General features: G+C 32.2%; 1 protein-coding gene across 1 annotated transcript; it reads left to right on the plus strand.

Annotated features, from left to right (window-relative positions):
* Positions 1-17,929: 17,929 nt before the first annotated feature.
* Positions 17,930-18,925, plus strand: LOC145329190 (uncharacterized). Its single transcript, XM_080173232.1, has 3 exons — positions 17,930-18,007; positions 18,307-18,409; positions 18,695-18,925. Exons 1-3 carry the CDS (start codon positions 17,933-17,935, stop codon positions 18,817-18,819), a joined length of 303 nt encoding a protein of 100 aa, XP_080029358.1. The 5' UTR covers positions 17,930-17,932; the 3' UTR covers positions 18,820-18,925.
* The last annotated feature ends 1,178 nt before the right edge of the window (positions 18,926-20,103 follow it).

A 20,103-nucleotide genomic window follows, 5' to 3' on the forward strand; every position in this document is an offset into this window, starting at 1 on the left:
TTGTATTATTTTTAATGTTTCGCTCACAGCAACCTTTTTAAATACTGGAAAAATAGATTCAAACAAGGATGACAACATCCATAAGTAGCGAAGCACAAAAAATCGTTGATGGAAATACGTAAAAGTAGATTTAAAGTGTATTTATTAAAATCAAGAATAGATTTATTGGAGAAAATAAACATGAAACCTTGTTTTATTTTTAATGATGACGACAGTCAAAGTAGATTACATAAAAGATTCTCTTAACAATGGGAAAAATTATTTTGATACTAATATCCCAAAACAGTTTGAAAATGGGACCAAAAACGCCAAATATATGGGGAAATATGTAAAACATATAAAAATAGCCAAAAACGTGATAAAAGGCAGTCTGACCGCCATAGTTGTTTTCTTTAAACAACGTGAAATTTAATTTTGATATCCATAACTGAAAAAATTTTGAAAATCGTACCATAAACACTGAAGATATGGAGAATAATGTGAAAAATACAAAAATAGCCTAAAACCTGCAAAGAGGCAGTCTGGCCGTCATGGTTGTTTTCTTTAAACGACGGGAAATTTAATTCTTATGTCTATAACTAAAAAAATTTTGAAAATTGGACCATAAACACTGAAGATATAGTGAAAATGTGAAAAATACAAAAATAGCCTAAAACCTGCAAAATGGCAGCGTGGCCGTCATGGTTGTTTTCTGTAAACGACAGGAAATTTAATTTTGATATCAATAACTGAAAAAAAATTTTAAATCGGACCATAAACACTGAAGATATGGAGAAAAATGTGAAAAATACAAAAATAGCCTAAAACCTGCTAAAAAGCGGTCCGACCGCCCTTGATGTTTTGTAGTTAATTGTACTCCTTAATAATGGGAATGTTGTCAAAAATTTTTTGCTGTCTATCTTTAATAGGAGCCAAGAAAATCACGTTTCCCCTATTCTGTCTCACACGGACGGACAGACGGACGGACGGACATTTCGAATTAAAGAGTAGCTTCGCTACTAAAAAGTAATCACATTTTTAAATGTTTTTATATTTTTAACGGTATATCAAAACTACACTCTGACACATGTAGGATCATACTGCAGAGTTGAAAATAATAAAAGACACAAAATAATTTCTTAAAAAGTGCTTAATGAATAACGAAAAATAAACTTAAATATATGTTGGTAAGAATTTTTATTTTTAACTCTGTCCTACAATTAAAAGAAGTACATGCTTAAATAAAAAATCTAACAAAAAACGTACTACGGTTGCACCCATTCTGCTTCCAATGTTCATATGGAAGTTTTATGCTATTTTTTAGGATGTAGAGACAAATTCTCTATTGCAGGGCATGCCTAAAATTTGTCCTGGTAATTTTGTATTATATAATTGGTAGACATGTCCTTGTTAAGTAGCTGGACAAAGTGTCTCAAAAATCAGCCATGTGACGTCATAAAAATGAGTGAGATGAGATAAGAAGTGGGAAAGAAACCCTCTAAAAAAGAGATGGATAATTTACCATTTTTATGACGTCACAAGGCTTATTTCTTTAGACAATTTGTCCAGCTACCCTTGTTAATCTTTTTAAAAGCGATGCTTTTCTATAATTAGGGTCGGTCCATCCGTCCGTCCGGAATGGATACCTTTATTCGTTAATTTTGGCATGTTAGAATTGTCCTATTGCTTCAATTTTGCGTGTTGATTTCTCTACCAGTAAGGTACCATACGTCCATTCAAAACATGATAATTTTTAACCTTAATGACAAAAAAAAATTTGTGAGATATAATTATCCTATTTATTTGTTATTTGTAATACTAATTCCGGCTCAATACCAGCTGAGTATCCACGTAGATATTTAGCTACTATTGGGGTCATTTTTAAATAATTATTTTGGTTAGCTTTTTTGTTAATTTTTACATGTTAGAATTGTCCTGTCGATTTAATACAAAAGGTACAATTTAGGAAGCGTAGCAACACTATAATAGAACGTCCGTAGATCAATTTTAAACATGTTGCTTTTTAACTTTTTAAAAAGAAATTTCATATAATATAATGTAATAACTGAAAGCAAAGTTTTTCTACATTTCTAGGAAATTGTATCAACTCTTTAGGGATTTTTGGTCCAAAATTTTTTTTGTATTTTTATCCCTGTAGAATAGATTGATCATTTTAAAAAGTGAAGCTTTTTTATAATAAGGGTCTGTGCGTCTGTCCGTCCGTCAATTTCAAACTTGGCGTTATGATTCCTGTAAAGCACATTATAAAGAACGTAATTACCAACAAATCATATTGATTATTGTATGCCCAACTACGCTTTTAATGATTTTGTCATCCTTGTTTTAAAGTGCAAGGTGCAATAAGTGGGTGGAGATTTTTCGGCTTCTTTGTACAACTTAAATTCAAGACAAAAACATACGTGGATTGATTTATATTTAAATGGTATTTATTACTTATAAGTTTGAGGATATATAATTTATGGAATACTGATTCTTAGGGGACAATGTTATAAGTGAAGCATCTCAAAAATCAAGTCCTAAAAATGTCAGTTATGCAACAAATTTACTATAATTACAATAATTTTATATAGATGTATGCATCATTATCCTGTTAATGTTATTTTGTCCTTTCATTTCAGAGCTTCGCTTTTATAGATTTTCAATATTTGGTTCCTAAATCTGTATTAAAGTTAAATGATAGGTGTGAATTGCTTGCATTAATGTGCTTTATTGTCATAGGAATCAGCATTATGAAAGGATATAATGAAAATACCAATAGGAAACTATTGTGGATATTCAATATTATTGGGGATGTTTATTAATTTATCGGCCATTAATTTATCTTTTTAGACCCCTGGACAAACAAACATTAACAAAAAATATATATTAATACGAGTTTTAAATTCTTATAAACAAGGATGACAACATCCATAAAAGCGAAGCTCTGAAATGGAAGGACAAATGGACATTAAGACTTGTATAATGTCAGAACTGAATAATCAGAATGCGAATGTATAAGAGTCAAAGCAAAATTGTAAGTAAATTTGTTGAAAAACTGCTTGATACAGGATAATGATTATGGACACACTTACATTTTTAGGACTTGATTATAGAGTTGCTTCGCTTTAATTATTGTACTTTGTTGTCCTAGGAATCAGTATACCAAAAATCAGACCAATCAGATAATTAGGTCACATACAAATTTATTGTTAAAAATGTAAAAAATCAACATGTTTAAAATGGACGTACGGACATTCTGGTAATGATTATAGAGTTGCTACGCTTTCTAACTCGTACCTAACTATTACAGGAATCACCATGCAAAATTTGAAATCGATAGGACAATTATAACATGCCTAAATTAACGAAAAAAGCTATTTAAAAAAGTAAAAAAATCAACATGTTTAAGATGGACGTAGGGACATTTTAGTAATGATTATAGAGTTGCTACGCTTTCAAAATCGTACCTAACTATTACAGGAATCACCATGCAAAATTTGAAATCGATAGGACAATTATAACATGCCTAAATTAACGAAAAAAGCTATTTAAAAAAGTTAAAAAATCAACATGTTTAAAATGGACGTACGGACATTTTGGTAATGATTATAAAGTTGCTACGCTTTCTAAATCGTACCTAACTACTAAAGGAATCACCATGCAAAATTTGAAATCGATAGGACAATTCTAACATGTCTAAATTAACGAAAAAAGCTATCCGTTACGGACGTACGGACGGACGGACGGACGGACGTACGGACGGGCGGACCGACCCTAATTATAGAAAAGCTTCGCTTTTAAAAAGTAACAGGGTGTCTGTTTTGTGTGTCTGTGTATCTGTGTGTCTGTGTATCTGTGTGTCTGTACCGAAGTATCTCGCTTACCGCTGAACCGATCGGGTTCTCCTTAACAGGGTAGCTTCCCATAGGTCCCGAAAAGGTTTATAACTTTTTGAGGGGAGGGTAGCAACCTTCCTGCCAAGAAAAATCACAAAAAAATCGAAAATTTTCTAAATATTCTTGCATTTGCGTAGAGACTTGAACGCATAATAGAAAGTTATAAGGTTTGTTTGTCCTTAGCTAAAAATCTTAAGAATCACCAGTCCGAATATGTTGTGCTTTTAAATAATGCTTTATAAATGTCTTGGGGTTGTTTTTAAAGCGAAGCTTTTCTATAATTAGGGTCGTTCCGTCCGTAACGGACAGCATTTTTTGCTAATTTAGGCATGTTAGAATTGTCCTATCGATTTTAAATTTTGCATGGTGATTCCTTTAATAGTTAGGTACGATTTAGAAAGCGTAGCAACTCTATAATCATCTCCAAAATGTCCGTACGTCCATTTTAAACATGTTGATTTTTTTACTTTTAAAACAAAAATTTTTATGTGATCTAATCATCCGATTTATCTGATTTTTGGTATATTGATTCCTGGGACAACAAAGTATAATGTAATAATCTAAGTATTTCCATAAACATTATCCTGAATCAAGCAGTTTTTCAACAAATTTACTTACAATTTTGCTTTGACTCTTATACATTTATATTATGATTATTCAGTTCTGACACTATACAAGTGTTAATGTCTGTTTGTCCTACCGTTTCAGTGCTTCGCTTTTATGGATGTTGTCATCCTTGTTAAGCTATTTCCTCTACCTCCACCAATCGCACATTGAGGCTATGGAAGAAGCACCTTTGCATTTAATAAAATAACTAGCGGCTACGCCCCCTAGAGGCCTCTAGTGGCATTTGAATGTTTTTTTTTATTTCAAATATCTATTCTGAGAAATAATTTGTCTATTTGCTGTTAATGTTAAATTCATGTCTCTACGCAGCGCGACTACGCTAGCGACACTGTGCGGCGGAAATATTTCAAATTTTTCGATTTTATTGTGATTTCTCTTGGGAGGGTGGTGGTACCCTCCCCCAAAATAGTTATAAACCTTCCCAGGACCTATGAGAAGCTACCCTGTTAAGGAAAACCCGATCGGTTCAGCAGTTAGAGAGATCCTTTGCTACAAACAAACAGACAGACAGGAAGTTTTTTAACTATTTTTGAGAAATCACAAAAAATCGAAATTGTTTTTACGTTCTCGATTTTAGAAAGAGAGTTCAACGCAAACATAAACGTCAAACGCAACATAGACATATTTTAAACATAAAAAAAAACATTTAAAGTGCCAATAGAGGCCTCTAGGGGCGTAACCGCTAGTACATCTATACTATAGATCTGTTGTTAATATATCTAGTCTTTTCATAAGTTTATTTAAAGATCAAAAATCTAAATACGTTTAATTTTAAAAATATTAGTTTTACTTTGAAGTGGGCGGAGATTTGAGCAAGACATACCGGTCGTCTCATTCAAGAGGGGTTTTCAAGTAGTGTGTCGCTCTTACGAAAGGAGAAGGGGGAGGGTGTTAACATCCTATGACCAGGCGTAAGATGCTTACCAACCCTTAGCTTGGGGTATAAAAACAAGGGATTAAAACCTACAAGTTTAGTTTACAAGAAAGCGTCACAATGATTGAACTAATTAATTTTCTACTATGTCTGCCAATTTTTCTTTTCTGTATCAAGATGTTCCGCCAGAGAAGGATTACTGCCGCTGCCAACAACATGACAAACATGCCAGGCGCTGCCAACAACATGACAAACATGCCAGGCGCTGCCAACAACATCATCACAAACACTCCAGGCGTCTGCTTTACCTATCCTTTCTTCGTAGCTAATAATGAAGTTAACATACCAGGCGCTGTCAACAACATGACAAACATGCCAGGCGCTGCCAACAACATGCCAGGCGCTGCCAACAACATCATCACAAACATGCCAGGCGTCTGCTTTACCTATCCTTTCTTTGTAGCTAATAATGGAGCTGTTGATCAGTGTATCATTTGCAGTGTTGATAGCCATAAACATCCAGAAGATGAAGTTGGCTCTGATATGTATTTCCCTGTTGTCAATGTGCTATTTCCAAAAGGAAAAATAAGTTTCTATTTTTCCATTGACGATGCCATCGACATGACAAACATGCCAGACACCTGCTGCACCTCACCTGCCATCGTAGCTAATGGAGTTAATATACAGTTTATCATTTGCAGTCATTTGCATGAGCATTATCATTACGAGGATGAATTTGGACCGTTTAATAAGTTAAATACGAAAGTCACCTTTATCCACTTACCAGAATATCATATTTATTTTTTCAGGTCAAGATAAAATAGATATGCTATAAAGGGAGAGGTAGGTTTTTGGTAAAATACGTAAAGGTTATGTGTTATAAGTTAAAAACAGTAGTAGAACGATAAAAATTTATGTAAACTTTTTAAAAAAATTGTCTATAGTTCTTTTTAATAAGAAATACACATATTTAGTGAATATTATCGTTCTACTACTATTTTTAAGCCTTAAAACACACACATTTACGGATTTTACCAGAAACCTACCTCTCCCCTTATTATAATTTAATTTTAATGTTGTAAATAAATAATATAAATATCTATATAAGGCATCATGTTGTAATTTTTTATTATTGGTTTTTAATAAATTGTTTGTAACTCGTAAATTCTTTTCTCGTATTCATTCGAATCCGGTGGATAGGAACCGGTTCTCATCCATACGAAAAATCTATGTCTCGCATCGTATTATATCCAGCTTTCTACGAATATAAAATATTTTTTATGATTAGGGATATTAAGGTAAAGACAATGGACGATAAATTGATTCACATCCCCAGTGATGGAACCAACATGAGAAGGTTAAAACTTTGGCTTTTACTACACTAGTATTAAATATTTTAAGAAAGAAAACATTGGACAACTTTAGGCTTGGACTTTTTTTCGCCGTTTTATCGTAGTTCTATGTATAATGTACCTTATTAAAGCAACAGCAATGCTTAATTTCAGAGGCCTACTCCTGTTTTAAAATCTTAAATAACACCTCTAGCTTAAGAAAGTTGCAAAAAAATGTCCTAAAAAAGTATGAAAAGCAATTATAAAACTATGTAAAAAAAACTTATGAATTGATGATATATTATTATAAGCGCTAAAAATAAAGGCAAAAAGTAAAATAAAAGAAATGAATAAAAAGGGTTATAAAGAATAATTCATGTATTTCTTTCCAGGGCTCGGCAGCCCAATTCATATTCATATATTCCCGCACGGCATTCATACGCCATCCAATATCAGAAGGTATAAGACAATGACTAATAAATAGATGTATATCCAATAAAGTTAGAGAATAGAGGGAGCAAGGGTACATGACTATATAGAACTATCGCAAAGACCTACCAACACAATCCCATTGCTCAAGAAATTTGACAGCTTAGACTCTAAAATGGCTGAGTTTTATACAGGGTTTTTCATTTTTAGAAACAATATCCTAACTATAAAATTTATTATGTATTTGTGTTTGTCCTTTATAGATAATGCATATATCTTAAAATTAATAAAGTATAAAAAACAATTTTGGCGTTGTCAAAAAATTATAAAATCGTAAAAATCTTGATAATAATTTCATTACAAGCTGTCTTGAGTACAATTATTTCGGAAAGTAGAGATTATTTCCATTTTTTATAATAACAATATTAAAGTTCATGTTAACAGCACTATAGATTTTATTTGTTTTTAAAAACATATTTCTTTTTTAGGAGGCTTTTAAATATTTATCTTAGTACTAGATAGATAACTTTCTTCCTTACAACTTTCCTAAATAGTTTAACTGTCCCTAGCAATGTGAACTGAACCAGTGTGCATGTCCTTGTATATATCATATTTAGTAGCGAAGCTACTCTATAATTCACTTTGTCTATCCATCAGTCAGTCCAAATTTTTTTTCAATAAACTTGTAATTAAAATCAATCTGTATTTGCCTTTTATAAAAGGATTTTACATCCTAATAAATAAATGTAAATTATTTCAAATTGTAGCTCATTTATGACACTATACATGCTATACTCTGCTTTTACAGTTACCAAATGAATGTAATTATTTTAAATTCCTGAAAATCATAAAAATCTGTAAATTGCTATATACATTTTCAATATTTCATGCAATAAATCAACTGATTTTTGAAAGACATATTTGTTAAATGTTGCTAAACTTAATATCATCGTCCTTGTCAGAATGTACTATAGTATTTGAATAAAAATGTATTATTATTTTTTGAAGCTAGCTTTTTAATAATTACGTTTAAATTCTGTTAGATTTACTGATAATTATCATATAATAATTTTTTGCTCATTTTCAAGGTCTTACTATTCTAATTATATATACATTATTATGTTTAATAAGAAAATTCCGACATTCATCTTAGGTTATTTTTTTTAAAAAAATGCTATCTTTGAATTAAATATTCAAATAAAATTACACAGTACAAATAACAAAATACAGGTTTTGCTTACAAAGCACAATCAAATTAATGGAAACACTTTTGAAAAGATAGCATTTATTTTAAATGACTAGAGTTGGCTCGATATAATTATCTCCCTATTGGCTAGTTTTCTATATGCATATCTATTTCTCAATAAATCTATTTTCCTCACCCGGCATTACTATCTAAAAGAAAGTAAATATTTAATAATTTAAATGATTTTAAAAAAATGTTTAAATTATATTTTTTTCTTTACATTACCATCACCAAAGGGTTAATAATGATGATTACAATTTTAGTTTAATATTTAAACACACAAAATGTCGCCACAATCGAATTCTTTTAAAACAGAGTTTTCTTAAATTTATTATATTATAAGTTAAAATTTTCTTTTTTATTATTAGAAATTAAATACATCAATATAAGGTAAATAGCAACATGAAATTAAAAAAAAGGAATTTATTTTTAATAAAGTAAAATAATGGGTCTTATCGTTCTGGGCAATGAGAGTTTATTATGGATTATTGGAGCACTATGAGTTTTAAACAATTATTCCTTGGAAAATTTGAGCTCGTTTATAGACATTTATTTCCTATATAGATCTAACATGGATCTTGAAGCAATTAAGCAGGCCGTTTTGTACATGTTAAAAATTGGAAGATTTCATTAAATAAAAGTTATCGCAATATACTTAGTAAATAAATATGCTCTAAACTTTTACAAAAACTAGGCAAAACATTTATTTTTTGTCGTTGATAACAATATCTTATTCTTATACTCTTATTTACAAATAGTTTTACACTAAAATCTTTTGATTTAATTGTTTTAACTCTTGTATATTAGGTCACATGACTTTTATTAATAATAAAGGTCCCCCAAATCCTTATACCAAAATATACGGTGGTTTTGATTAATTAGTAAAGTTCCTTCAAATCTTATTCCAATGACAGCTTATGAGCTTTCTGGCAGCTAAGTGAGAAAGCAAAATTTCTATTGATAAACAACCTTCTGCAGCGTCAGGGGTCTTTGATAAGGGAAAATGGTTTCATAGCTATTTATCACTCTATATATATTACTTTAATGTATATCCCATATGATGACACACATAATTACCCATTCTGTAGATTACAATTAGTGGTTGAAACGTTTTGACACTGAACTTAATGAATCAACCAATCAAAATTCGTAAAAAGGTTCCAAAGTTGTTAATCCAACGAATAAGAAAACGCAATTGAAAACTTTCTGGACTTGTGAAATAAACAGCCCATTGTCAGATAGATTTTGGCGGTTGTCGACCTCTGTCTTTCTATTAATAGTTAACTTTTTGGCGTTATCCTCTTAGAAATTTTTTTTTCAATTTTGTACCCCCCCCCCCCCCCCCCCCCCCCGACTACCGACGAACAACTATTTTAGGTCAGGTTAGGTTTTAGGCTAGGGAGCCGAGCGCTGCGGCTAGGCAGGCAAGGGGGCCGAGCGCTGCGGCTAGGCAGGCAAGGGGGCCGAGCGCTGCGGCTAGGCAGGCTAGGGAGCCGAGCGCTGCGGCCAGTGTTAATAGTTCGCTGTCGGGGGGGGGGGGGGGGGGGGGTGTACTCAAATTTTCAATATTGAAAAAAAAATTTCTAAGAGGATAATACCGACTTTTTATTCTTTTTTACTCAAACAAATATTATAAGACAGAAATAATTTTGTTCCAAAATTAGCGCGACATCAACAAGTTAATGAAAAAAAATATTTACTTGAATATCTAAAATGTATTATGTTGTAATCCTACATCAAAAGTTTTTAATTTAACAAGGGTGATAATATCCGTAAAGCGAAGCTCTGAAGCGGTAGGACAAACGAACATTAACACTTGTAGAGTGTCAGAACTGATTAATCAGAATATAAAAGTATAAAAGTCGAAAAAGTTATAAGTAATTTTGTTAAAAACTGATTAAATGCAGGATAATGTTTAAGGACATACATATATTTCTAGGACTTGATTATAGAGATACTTCGCTTATAACATTGTACTTTGTTGTCCTAGGAATCAGTATTCCAAAAATCAGATCAATCGGATAATAATATCACATACAAATTTGTTGGAAAAAAAGTAAATAATCGACATGCTTAAATGGACGTACGGACATTCTGGTAATGATTATAGAGTTGCTACGCTTTCTAAATTGTATCTAACTACTACAGGAATCACCATGCAAAGTTTGAAATCGATTGGACAATGATAACATGCCTAAATTAACGAAAAGAGCTATCAGTTCCGGATGGACGTACACGGACGGACCGACCCTTATTATAGAAAAGTTTCACTTTTAAAAAGATATACTATAATCAATTGTTTTATTGCCAACCATCAACTTTTTTGTTTTTAATCGAAGCTTTTAAATAATTAGGATCGGTCGTCTGTCCGTTCATTAGATCTTAGTCCAGATTTAGACATGTTAGAATTGTCCAATCGATTTTAAACTTTCTCATGGTGATTTGTATTACAGTTAGGTATGATTTAGGAAGCATAGCAACTCTATAATCATTACCAGAATGTCCGTACGTTCATTTAAATCATGCTGATTTTTAACTTCTTTTCACAACTTCTTTTTGTATAATTTTGTGATAATTATTCTATTCACCTGATTTTTGCAATGATTTCTAGGACAACAATGTACAATATCTCTATAAACAAATCATAAAAATGTAAGTACATCCTTTCATGGTATCCTTATTTATACACAGTTTTGAAACAAATTTTAGTACAATTTTTTAGACTTACAAATTAATCTTCTGCTAGTTAAGTTTTGACAATCTACAAGAGTTATTGATCGTTCGATCGTCCTTACTGATTTTAGAGATGCTTTTATGGGTAATGTCATCCTTGTTTCTCTTAAAATTAATATGACTTCATGTAAATTAATTTTTACAAATAACCTGCAAATCAGAAAGAAATTATGATTAAGTAATTTTAGTTTAGACGAAGACAATATTCCACGACTATTAAAACAAGAATCGCCCCCTTAAATTTTTCACTTTTATATCCGCGTAAAGCTGTCTAAAATACTATGCGATAAATAACTATTAGGGTGAGGAATTTCCTAAATCGCATGAAAAAGGATGACAACATCCATGATTAGCGAATCATAACAAAATCTTAGAAATGCAGCTGGTCTGACAGAGCGACGGGCCAAGTAAATTACATACTAGTTACTCATTAGTATAGGGAATCTTCAAAATAAAGCCTTATATCTTGAATAGGAGCTAAGGAAATCACATTACCAAAGATATTTATAGAGTAGTTTTGATTTGATGTTTTTTATTAAACCAGTAGATCTGTAATAAGTTCAAACGGCCATCGTTACTTTAATAAATATCACTAAATTCCCAAGGATCTAACAATTGGACACTCAACGTTATAAACCAACCAAACAAAATTAAAAAATGATTCCCAAACTGGATAAGCCAACAAATAAGAAAACGGTATTGTAAAACTTTGGGAACTAGTGTAATAAACAGCCCAATGTACCCTCCATTCCTGCCAAATTTCTGTAATTGCTACAGATTTTTTCTCCATTGTATTATCCCTACTATTTAATAGTTTCATCCTAGTTAGTAACTTTTAATGTTTTTTTTTCAAATATCTAATTTGAGAAATAATTTTTTTATGTTGCGTTCAAGTCTTTACGCAAAAGCGAGAATATTAAAAAAAATTTCCCTGCAAAGGAGAAACCGATCGGCATAGACGTCCAAGGGGGGAGGGTAAAGGGGTGATTAACCCCCCCCCCCCCAAATGAATTTTGGATTTTCAATTTTTACCCCCCACCCCAAATAAAAAAAAGCCTCTATGAAATAAAGATTGCCCCCCCCCCCTAAAAAAATTTTTATTTTCAAAATTCCCCCCCCCCCCAAATAAAAAAGTCTTGGACGCCCCTGCCGATCGGTTCAGCGGTTAGCAAGATCCTTCGGCACAAACAGACACCCTTTATTATAAGGATTTCCTAAACTTATAAGAACACGTGTAAGTTGATATTTATATTCATGAGAAATCCCCTCCTACTTAAATAATAAATCCTTCAAAATTTCAGATTTTTTCTCCATTTTCTGTTCCCATCGATTTGATGGTTTTTATCATACTTGTTAATAACTTTATTACCAATTTCCTAAACTTATAAGAACACGTGTAAGTTAATTTTTATACTCATGAGAAATTCCCTCCTACTTTAATTATAAATCCTTCAAAGTTAAAATGGGGGGGGGGGGGGTTCACAAATCTTGCTTTAATTAACCAGAGAGGGAGGGGATATTGAACCGTTTATTACACTAGTCCCCAGATTTTTATATTAATGTTTTATTATTCGTTGGCTGAACAACTTTGGGGACTTTTAATGATTGGTTGATTTATCAAGTTGAGCGTCGAAACGTTTCTACCAGTAATTGTAATCTTCAAATTGGGGTAATTTTGTGTTTCATCATTGTGGATATAATTATACACCAATTTAACTGCCATTGTCTTATCCCTTTAGATCCCTGAATATTACCGATGGAGAGGAAGAACAATCAAATCCTTTGACACAATAAAAACTGTCCCGAATTTGTATTAATTTTGAGGAACACGACTCCAGTGACGTCATATTTTTCTTTCCCGAAAAAGGGAAGGGGGGAAGAAAATCTCTTCAAAAGAGATGGGGAAAACCCCCTTTTCTCCCATCTCTTTTTTCTTCCCCCCTTCCCTTTTTTTCTTTCCCCCTTCCCTTTTTCGGGAAAGAAAAATATGACGTAACTGGAGTCGTGTTCCTCAAAATTAATACAAATTCGGGACAGTTTTTATTGTGTCAAATCCTTTCATTAAAATAAGAAAGTTGTGAGTCTTTGTATATGTCTAGCAAGATCTCACAAACGGATGGACAAGAAGCTAAAAATTTAGAGAATTGAATAGTTAATTTTGTCTTTTGAAGCATGACCGACAAACAAAGTAAATTAAATACTGGATGTTAATTGGTACAAGGAACCAAAATACTGGATGCTCATTGGTACAGAGAATCATAATACTGGATGCTCATTGGTACAGAGAATCATAATACTGGATGCTCATTGGTACAGGGAATCAAAATACTGGATGCTCATTGGTACAGGGAATCATAATACTGGATGCTCATTGGTACAGAGAATCATAATACTGGATGCTCATTGGTACAGGGAATCAAAATACTGGATGCTCATTGGTACAGGGAATCAAAAAAAAAGATGTTCCCTGTCTATTTTAAATGACAGCCGAAATGATCACATTTACCTCCATAGCATTACGGACGAACAGACAAAATGAATTATAGAGTAGCTTCGGTAAAAAAAATTTATAAGCGATTTAAATTTAAAATGGTGATAATTATTAACATTCAGGGATCTAAAGGGATAAGACAATGACCCATAAACTGATGTAAAACTGATGTTATTACGCAAAATTACCCCTACTTTAGATAACATTTAGTTGTTGAAACGTTTGGACACTCAACTTAATAAAACAACCAATCAAAGTTCATTAAAAGTCTCCTATGTTGTTAATCCAACGAATAAGAAAACGGTATTATCAAACTTTGGAAACAAGTGTAAAAAACAGCCCATTGTCCCTTCATTCTCTGATTAATAAGTCTATGTGAACCTTTATTGTGTTTTTTTTTTGTGGGGGGAGGAGTTCTATAAGAATATTTTCCTATGTTTCCTGTAATAGGTTCCGTTTTAAACGTCTAAGGGCGGGGCTAAAAGAGTGTTTACCCCCTCTAACTTTGAAACACTTAATTCTACCCCTGCAAAAGTTTTAAAATGACATCTAAATATCCCCTTCATTTTAACCCCTTCAACAACAACAAAAACGCTTGGACGTCCTTTGGTTCACTCGTCCAAATTGTAGGAAATATTCTTTAAAAACTTTTAAGTTAAAAAACAGATTTTTATTTGTAGAAGTTTATTCACAAAAAAATCTTTTTTAATGCAGCCGAGTAAATAACATTTTCCATGCATGAGGGACTTACAATCCTATAATGTAAAGTAGTAAACTTTTTTTGTCTGTAGGGAAGGATCTCGATTACCGCTGAACTGATATGGTTCTCCTTAACAGTGAAGCTTATTATAGGTGCAGGGAAGGTTTTTAACTATTTGGACGGAGGGTATCTCCACCCTCCCCAAAAAAGCTATCCCCACACACACACAAAAATAGTTTTTACTTTTATTTTTAGACTCAAATTGAAATAATATCCCCCTTCTACTTTATGTGCCTCTAGAGGCTTCTAGGGGGCGTAGCCGCTAGTCCTTATAATAAAGTAACAGGATGTTTGTCTCTACCGAAGGATCTCAAAAACAGCTGAACGGGTATAGTTATATTTTACGGGGTAGATTCTCATAGGTCCTGGGAAGGTTTAAAACTATTTTGTGGGGCGTGGCCGCTAGTTAAGCTATAGAGTTACTATGCTACTTATAGAAGGGAGTGGCTTGATTAAGAATGCCGACAATTGGTTGACCGCTAGTTTTTGCGCCTCGAGCGAATTATTTTGGATGGGCATGTGAAGGGGTTTATGATCGCCGGGATAAGGATGTTACAAAATTTTATTTGGGAAGGAATAATTGAGAAGAAAAAGGGGAGCTTTCTTAGGTGATATTCTACCAAACCATATATTCCTAAATTAGTTGTGACATTAATGTCAATACCACAGTACATAGTGTCTATATATTTTTTTTACATTTTAGTTTTCTGTTTGTTCTCTTATTATCTTTGATTATTTTTGTTCTTTGCTAATTTTGATTGTTGTCGTCCTTGTTTTTTTTCATAGTTTAATAGTTCTAAAAAGAAAAATTTATATTCTAGGGGTAATTTCTCTTGGTAGATAGGTTTCGTGATTTATTAGTAAAAATGCGCGCGAAGCGCACCAAAAATTTTTTGTTAGAGATTTTGTATTCGGGGGGGGGGGGATATTTACCCCCCCTCCCCCCAATTGTTTGGGGAGGGTCAATACCCCCTCCTAAATAGTTGGGGTAAATTTTAAATAGGGGGGGGGAGGGTAATCACCCCTTTACCCCCCCCCCCTTGGACGTCCTTGGGTAAAAATATGATATTTTTATATTTTAGAAGAAATACAATGGCAAGAATTAAATCTGGCTCAATTAATCAAGTATTCCAGTGGACATTAGAAAATGTTGATGAGATATTGGAAAGTACAAATACGTTAGTATCGCCTAACTTTTATGTATATGACAACAATGGAAGGCAAGTTAAATTAACCCTTCAACTGAATCCAATCATCGAAAATCCAGAAGGAGGCATAGTCTCAACATTATTTATGTATTCAGATCAAAAATTGAATTTTACTTGGAGGTGGGTGTCTATATTTTGCAGTTTTCAATTTTGCCAAAAAAAATAATAAAAAAGTTTTAAGCAACATGATTCAACAAATAACCTGTTTCTTTGCCATGAATTAGTTTAGGTAATACATTAGTCAACTTAAAGGAAGCCTGCAAGAAATACACTGCTTTAATTGCTGAAAGACTGCAAAGTAAACCCAATACCTAAAATTTGAAGCCTCCAGCTTCAATAACAAAAAAGTTAAAGGCATTTTAAAATAATATCTTAAGTATATGAAAATTTTGAAGTTTTTCACACCTCATGATAGAAATTAAATTACGTCGCCTAGAACCTTATTATCAGCAAAAAAATTAGGTTATTCCTCTTCAAATAATTATAATTGTTATTATGCATTATATAGACCTCTACTATTTACATATTTAGATTGAGTATTATAGTTAACGGCAAATATATAGAGTTAAAACCAACCCCCCATTCTCAATTAGTTTATTTTAAAAAGATAAGTGATGATCAAAAACAACCTGATTGCAAGCTCAAGCTGACATTAACAATCCTTGAACCTGCACCTCAAAATGCAGAATTAAATCTTGCTGATTCTTATGAAAACCTTCTACATTCCATGGACTTTAGTGATATTACAATAGAAACCCAGACTGGGTCTATAAAGTGTCACAGAGCCATTATGGCATCAAGATCAACTGTATTCAAGGAAAGGATTCTATTTTTAATTTACAAAATCATTATTTGCATTTATTTTTAGTAGCGAAGCTACTCTATAATTCACTTTGTCCGTCCGTCAGTCCGTCCGTAACGCTATGGGGGAAATGGGATTTACTCAGCTCCTATAAAAGATAGAATGCTGAAATTTTTTGACAACATTCCCATCATTAAGGAGCACAATTAACTATAAAACATCATTGGCGGTCGGACCGATTTTTAGCAGGTTTTAGGCTAATTCTATATTTTTCACATTTTTCTCCATATCTCCAGTGTTTATGGTCCGATTTTCAAAATTTTTTCAGTTGCAGATATCAAAATTAAATTTCCCGTCGTTTGAAGAAACAACCATGAAGGCCAGACTGCCTTTTTAGCAGGTTTTAGGCTATTTTTATATTTTTCACATTTTTCTCCATATCTTCAGTGTTTATGGTACGATTTTCAAAATTTTTTCAGTTATAGATATCAAAATTAAATTTCCCGCCTTTTAAAGAAAACAACCATGATGGCCGGACTGCCTTTTTAGCAGGTTTTAGGCTGTTTTTTTTTATATTTTTAACATTTTTCTCCATATCTTCAGTGTTTATAGTCCGATTTTCAAAAATTTTTCAGTTATAGATATCAAAATTAAATTTCCTGTCTTTTAAAGAAAATAACCATGACGGCCAGACTGCCTTTTTGGCAGGTTTTAGGCTATTTTTTATATATTTAACACTTTTTTCCATATCTTCAGTATATATGGTCCGATTTTCCCAATTTTTTAAGTTAAGGATTTAAAAATTAAATTTTTTGTCGTTTTAAGTAAACAACCATGATGGCCGGACTGCCTTTTTATCAGGTTTTTGGCTATTTTTATATGTTTTACATATTTCCCCATATCTTTGTCTATTTTGATCCAATTTTCAAACTTTTATGGGATATCAGTATCAAAATAATTTTTCCCATTATTATGAGCATCTTTAATATAATTTACTTTGACCATCGTCATCATACAAAATAAAACAAGGTTTCATGTTTATTTTATCTAATAAATCTATTCTTGATTTTAGTAAAAACCTTTTAAATCTACCTGTACGTATTCCCATCTACGATTTTTTGTGCTTCGCTACTTATGGATGTTGTCATCCTTGTTTTTAACATATTATTAATTGATATTAGTTACAACATTCAAACCACAGGAAGGGGGTATTTCCACCCCCTTGGAAAAATGAAGGGGGTTGGATACAGCCCCCTGACAAGGCCCTATACCCACCCCCCTAATACAACCAATTTAAGAGGAGTGTGAAAATAAATTTGCCAATTAAGGGACACTTTCTAGACCTTTGAGTGAGGGGGTTAACATTTAAGGGGGGTGTATTCAAACCCCCTGACACTAATAAATAATACAACCTTAATGTTGTCTGTAATACACCCCCTAACACCTACATCCCTATTTATCTACCAAAAAATTATATGGCTTATAATGCATTTTGTTTCAAATATTACAATTCTGAAGAAAAGTAAAAAAAATAGAAATCCCTCTTTTTCAAGGCGATGTTGCAAGATACATTTAAGGAAGGTAAAACTGGCATAATATCCCTCAAGGACATAAATCATGAAGTCATCAAGGTAATTATTATTCTTTTTATCCTTTCTGTCTGAAGCTAATGATCATGGTAACTTCTCAATCAACAGGGTTGTGCTTCTCAGGGAATATAGCTACTAGTCCTAGAGTGGTTTTAAGCTATAAAAGTCCCCTCCTCCCCTATTTTTTTTACAAAATAGAACAAATAAGGCCTAACGTGTGGTATTACAAACTCTTTAGAAAAAAATAGGACCAAATATGCTTCCTTGAGGAACTCCACATTCTATTTCTAACTATCTAACTCTCATTCTGCTTAATAGTATATGTATATATTTATATTTAGGATGTAATCAAGTTTATCTATTGTGGAAAATTGAAAAACATCAGTGAAAATGCAGTCGAGCTTTTCAAGGTGGCGCATATGTATCAGATTGATTCTTTGGCTGGTAAAAAAATAAATTTCTTTTTAATATTTTTGGCTTTCTTTTAGAGAAAATTTATATACATTTGACTGTAGATTACACTGGTACTTAAAGTTTTTATAACAAAGATATTCATTAACTTAAATACTTTGGGTACTTATGTAAATTTTTAAAAAGTTTGTTCAAACCAGCAGTGTCATAACTTTTCAACCAATAATTTTAACCAAATTTTCTGCATAATAGCCTGAGGGTGATTCAATTTCTCAAGTTTTAAAAAATTTCAGTTATTAAAATAAGCTTTTATTTTAGATATTTGTATCAATCATATGGAGGAAAATATGAATACTGCAAACGTGCTGGACATCATGACCAAAGCTGAGACCTACAACCTGAAAGTCCTCAAAACTAGGCAAAGAAAATTAAGTATAGAATAGAATCCAGGTAGACGATACTGCCTGGCTAGCCTGATATGAAATTGGAACTTTTGAAAGTCCCAAAAGTCAGCATGGCTTTTAGTAAAATCGCATGATTTCAGAAATTATCCAGATTTATTATTGAAATTAATGCCTTTTTTTAATAATATACTGAAAGCCATCCCAACTGGCATTTAACCATTCACAATGGATTAAAACTTTATATATTTTGCAAAACCATGTAGAAAATTGAATTTTAACGTGAATTTAGTCAAAATGGACAAAATAATAATAATATTGACACAATCGATAAATTTTCTTTTTAAAAAGTATTATTTCAGTTTTGTCCAAACTAAACAATCGTACAATTCAAGTTGGTTATTAGGCATTTTATTGCGCATACGCGACATTTCTTCCATTTTCCAAGAAATATTTGAGGTCTTCAATTTTATACTTTATCTTCTTTAAAACTAGGACAATGGAATTCATACTGACGAACGTAAAGTCTGTCATGGCAACTGACAAATGGGCGCAGATACCACCAGAAATGGAAGTCAAAATACTTAGAAATATTGTTAGTAAACATGTAAAATAATGTATTTAACAGTATGGCTTCGAAATCCATTAATATCCGCTGGATTTGAACCGTTTTTCTGTCATGCTGAAACATCGTATTACAGACAATAAAAATCCTCAACTAATATTTTGCCCGACACATGTTTTTGTTTTGCAACAGATTTTTAATGTATGAAATTTCTAGCCAAATTTCTTCTTAATATGACGCAAAAATGGGCACTTCTGAAGCTCCGCATCTTATGGATATAATTGTTCATGTAATAATTAGTTTACATTTTTCTGTAAATCTGTCATAACGTAAAATCAATATAATTTATACCCTGTAAATAAAATTTTCCTATAAATTGAATCTAATTTAATTTCAAAAGTTTAATTTTTCTAAGTATTTTTTCAAAATAATAATGATTTTTGTAAAATAAATACTTTTAAATACAACTTGTTTATTATATCAAAAAGTAGGGCTTTTCTATAATTAGCGTCTTGCGTACTTCCGAACGGAAAGGGAGTAGTTGTATTTCAATATATCCTTATAATAAAGTAACAGGATGTTTGTGTGTCTGTACCGAAGGATCTCGCTAACCACACAGAAACGATATGGTCCCCCTTTACAGGGTAGCTTCTCATAGGTCCCAGGAAGGTTTATAACTATTTTGTGGGAGATTACCACCATCCTCCCCAGAAATATCGACAAAAATTTCAAAAAACGCCACCCTACGGACAGACAACCTG

The sequence above is a fragment of the Acartia tonsa genome, chromosome 10 (assembly GCF_053477335.1).
Source record: "Acartia tonsa isolate MP-2025a chromosome 10, ASM5347733v1, whole genome shotgun sequence".
NCBI lineage: Eukaryota > Metazoa > Arthropoda > Copepoda > Calanoida > Acartiidae > Acartia > Acartia tonsa.

Excerpts from the sequence above, each read along its gene's own strand:
- LOC145329190 (XM_080173232.1), top strand. The coding sequence starts at position 17,933 with ATGTTGCAAGATACATTTAAGGAAGGTAAAACTGGCATAATATCCCTC. Across the intron at positions 18,008-18,306 it reads TAAATCATGAAGTCATCAAG|GATGTAATCAAGTTTATCTA; the intron begins GTAATTATTATT and ends ATTTATATTTAG. Across the intron at positions 18,410-18,694 it reads TCAGATTGATTCTTTGGCTG|ATATTTGTATCAATCATATG; the intron begins GTAAAAAAATAA and ends CTTTTATTTTAG.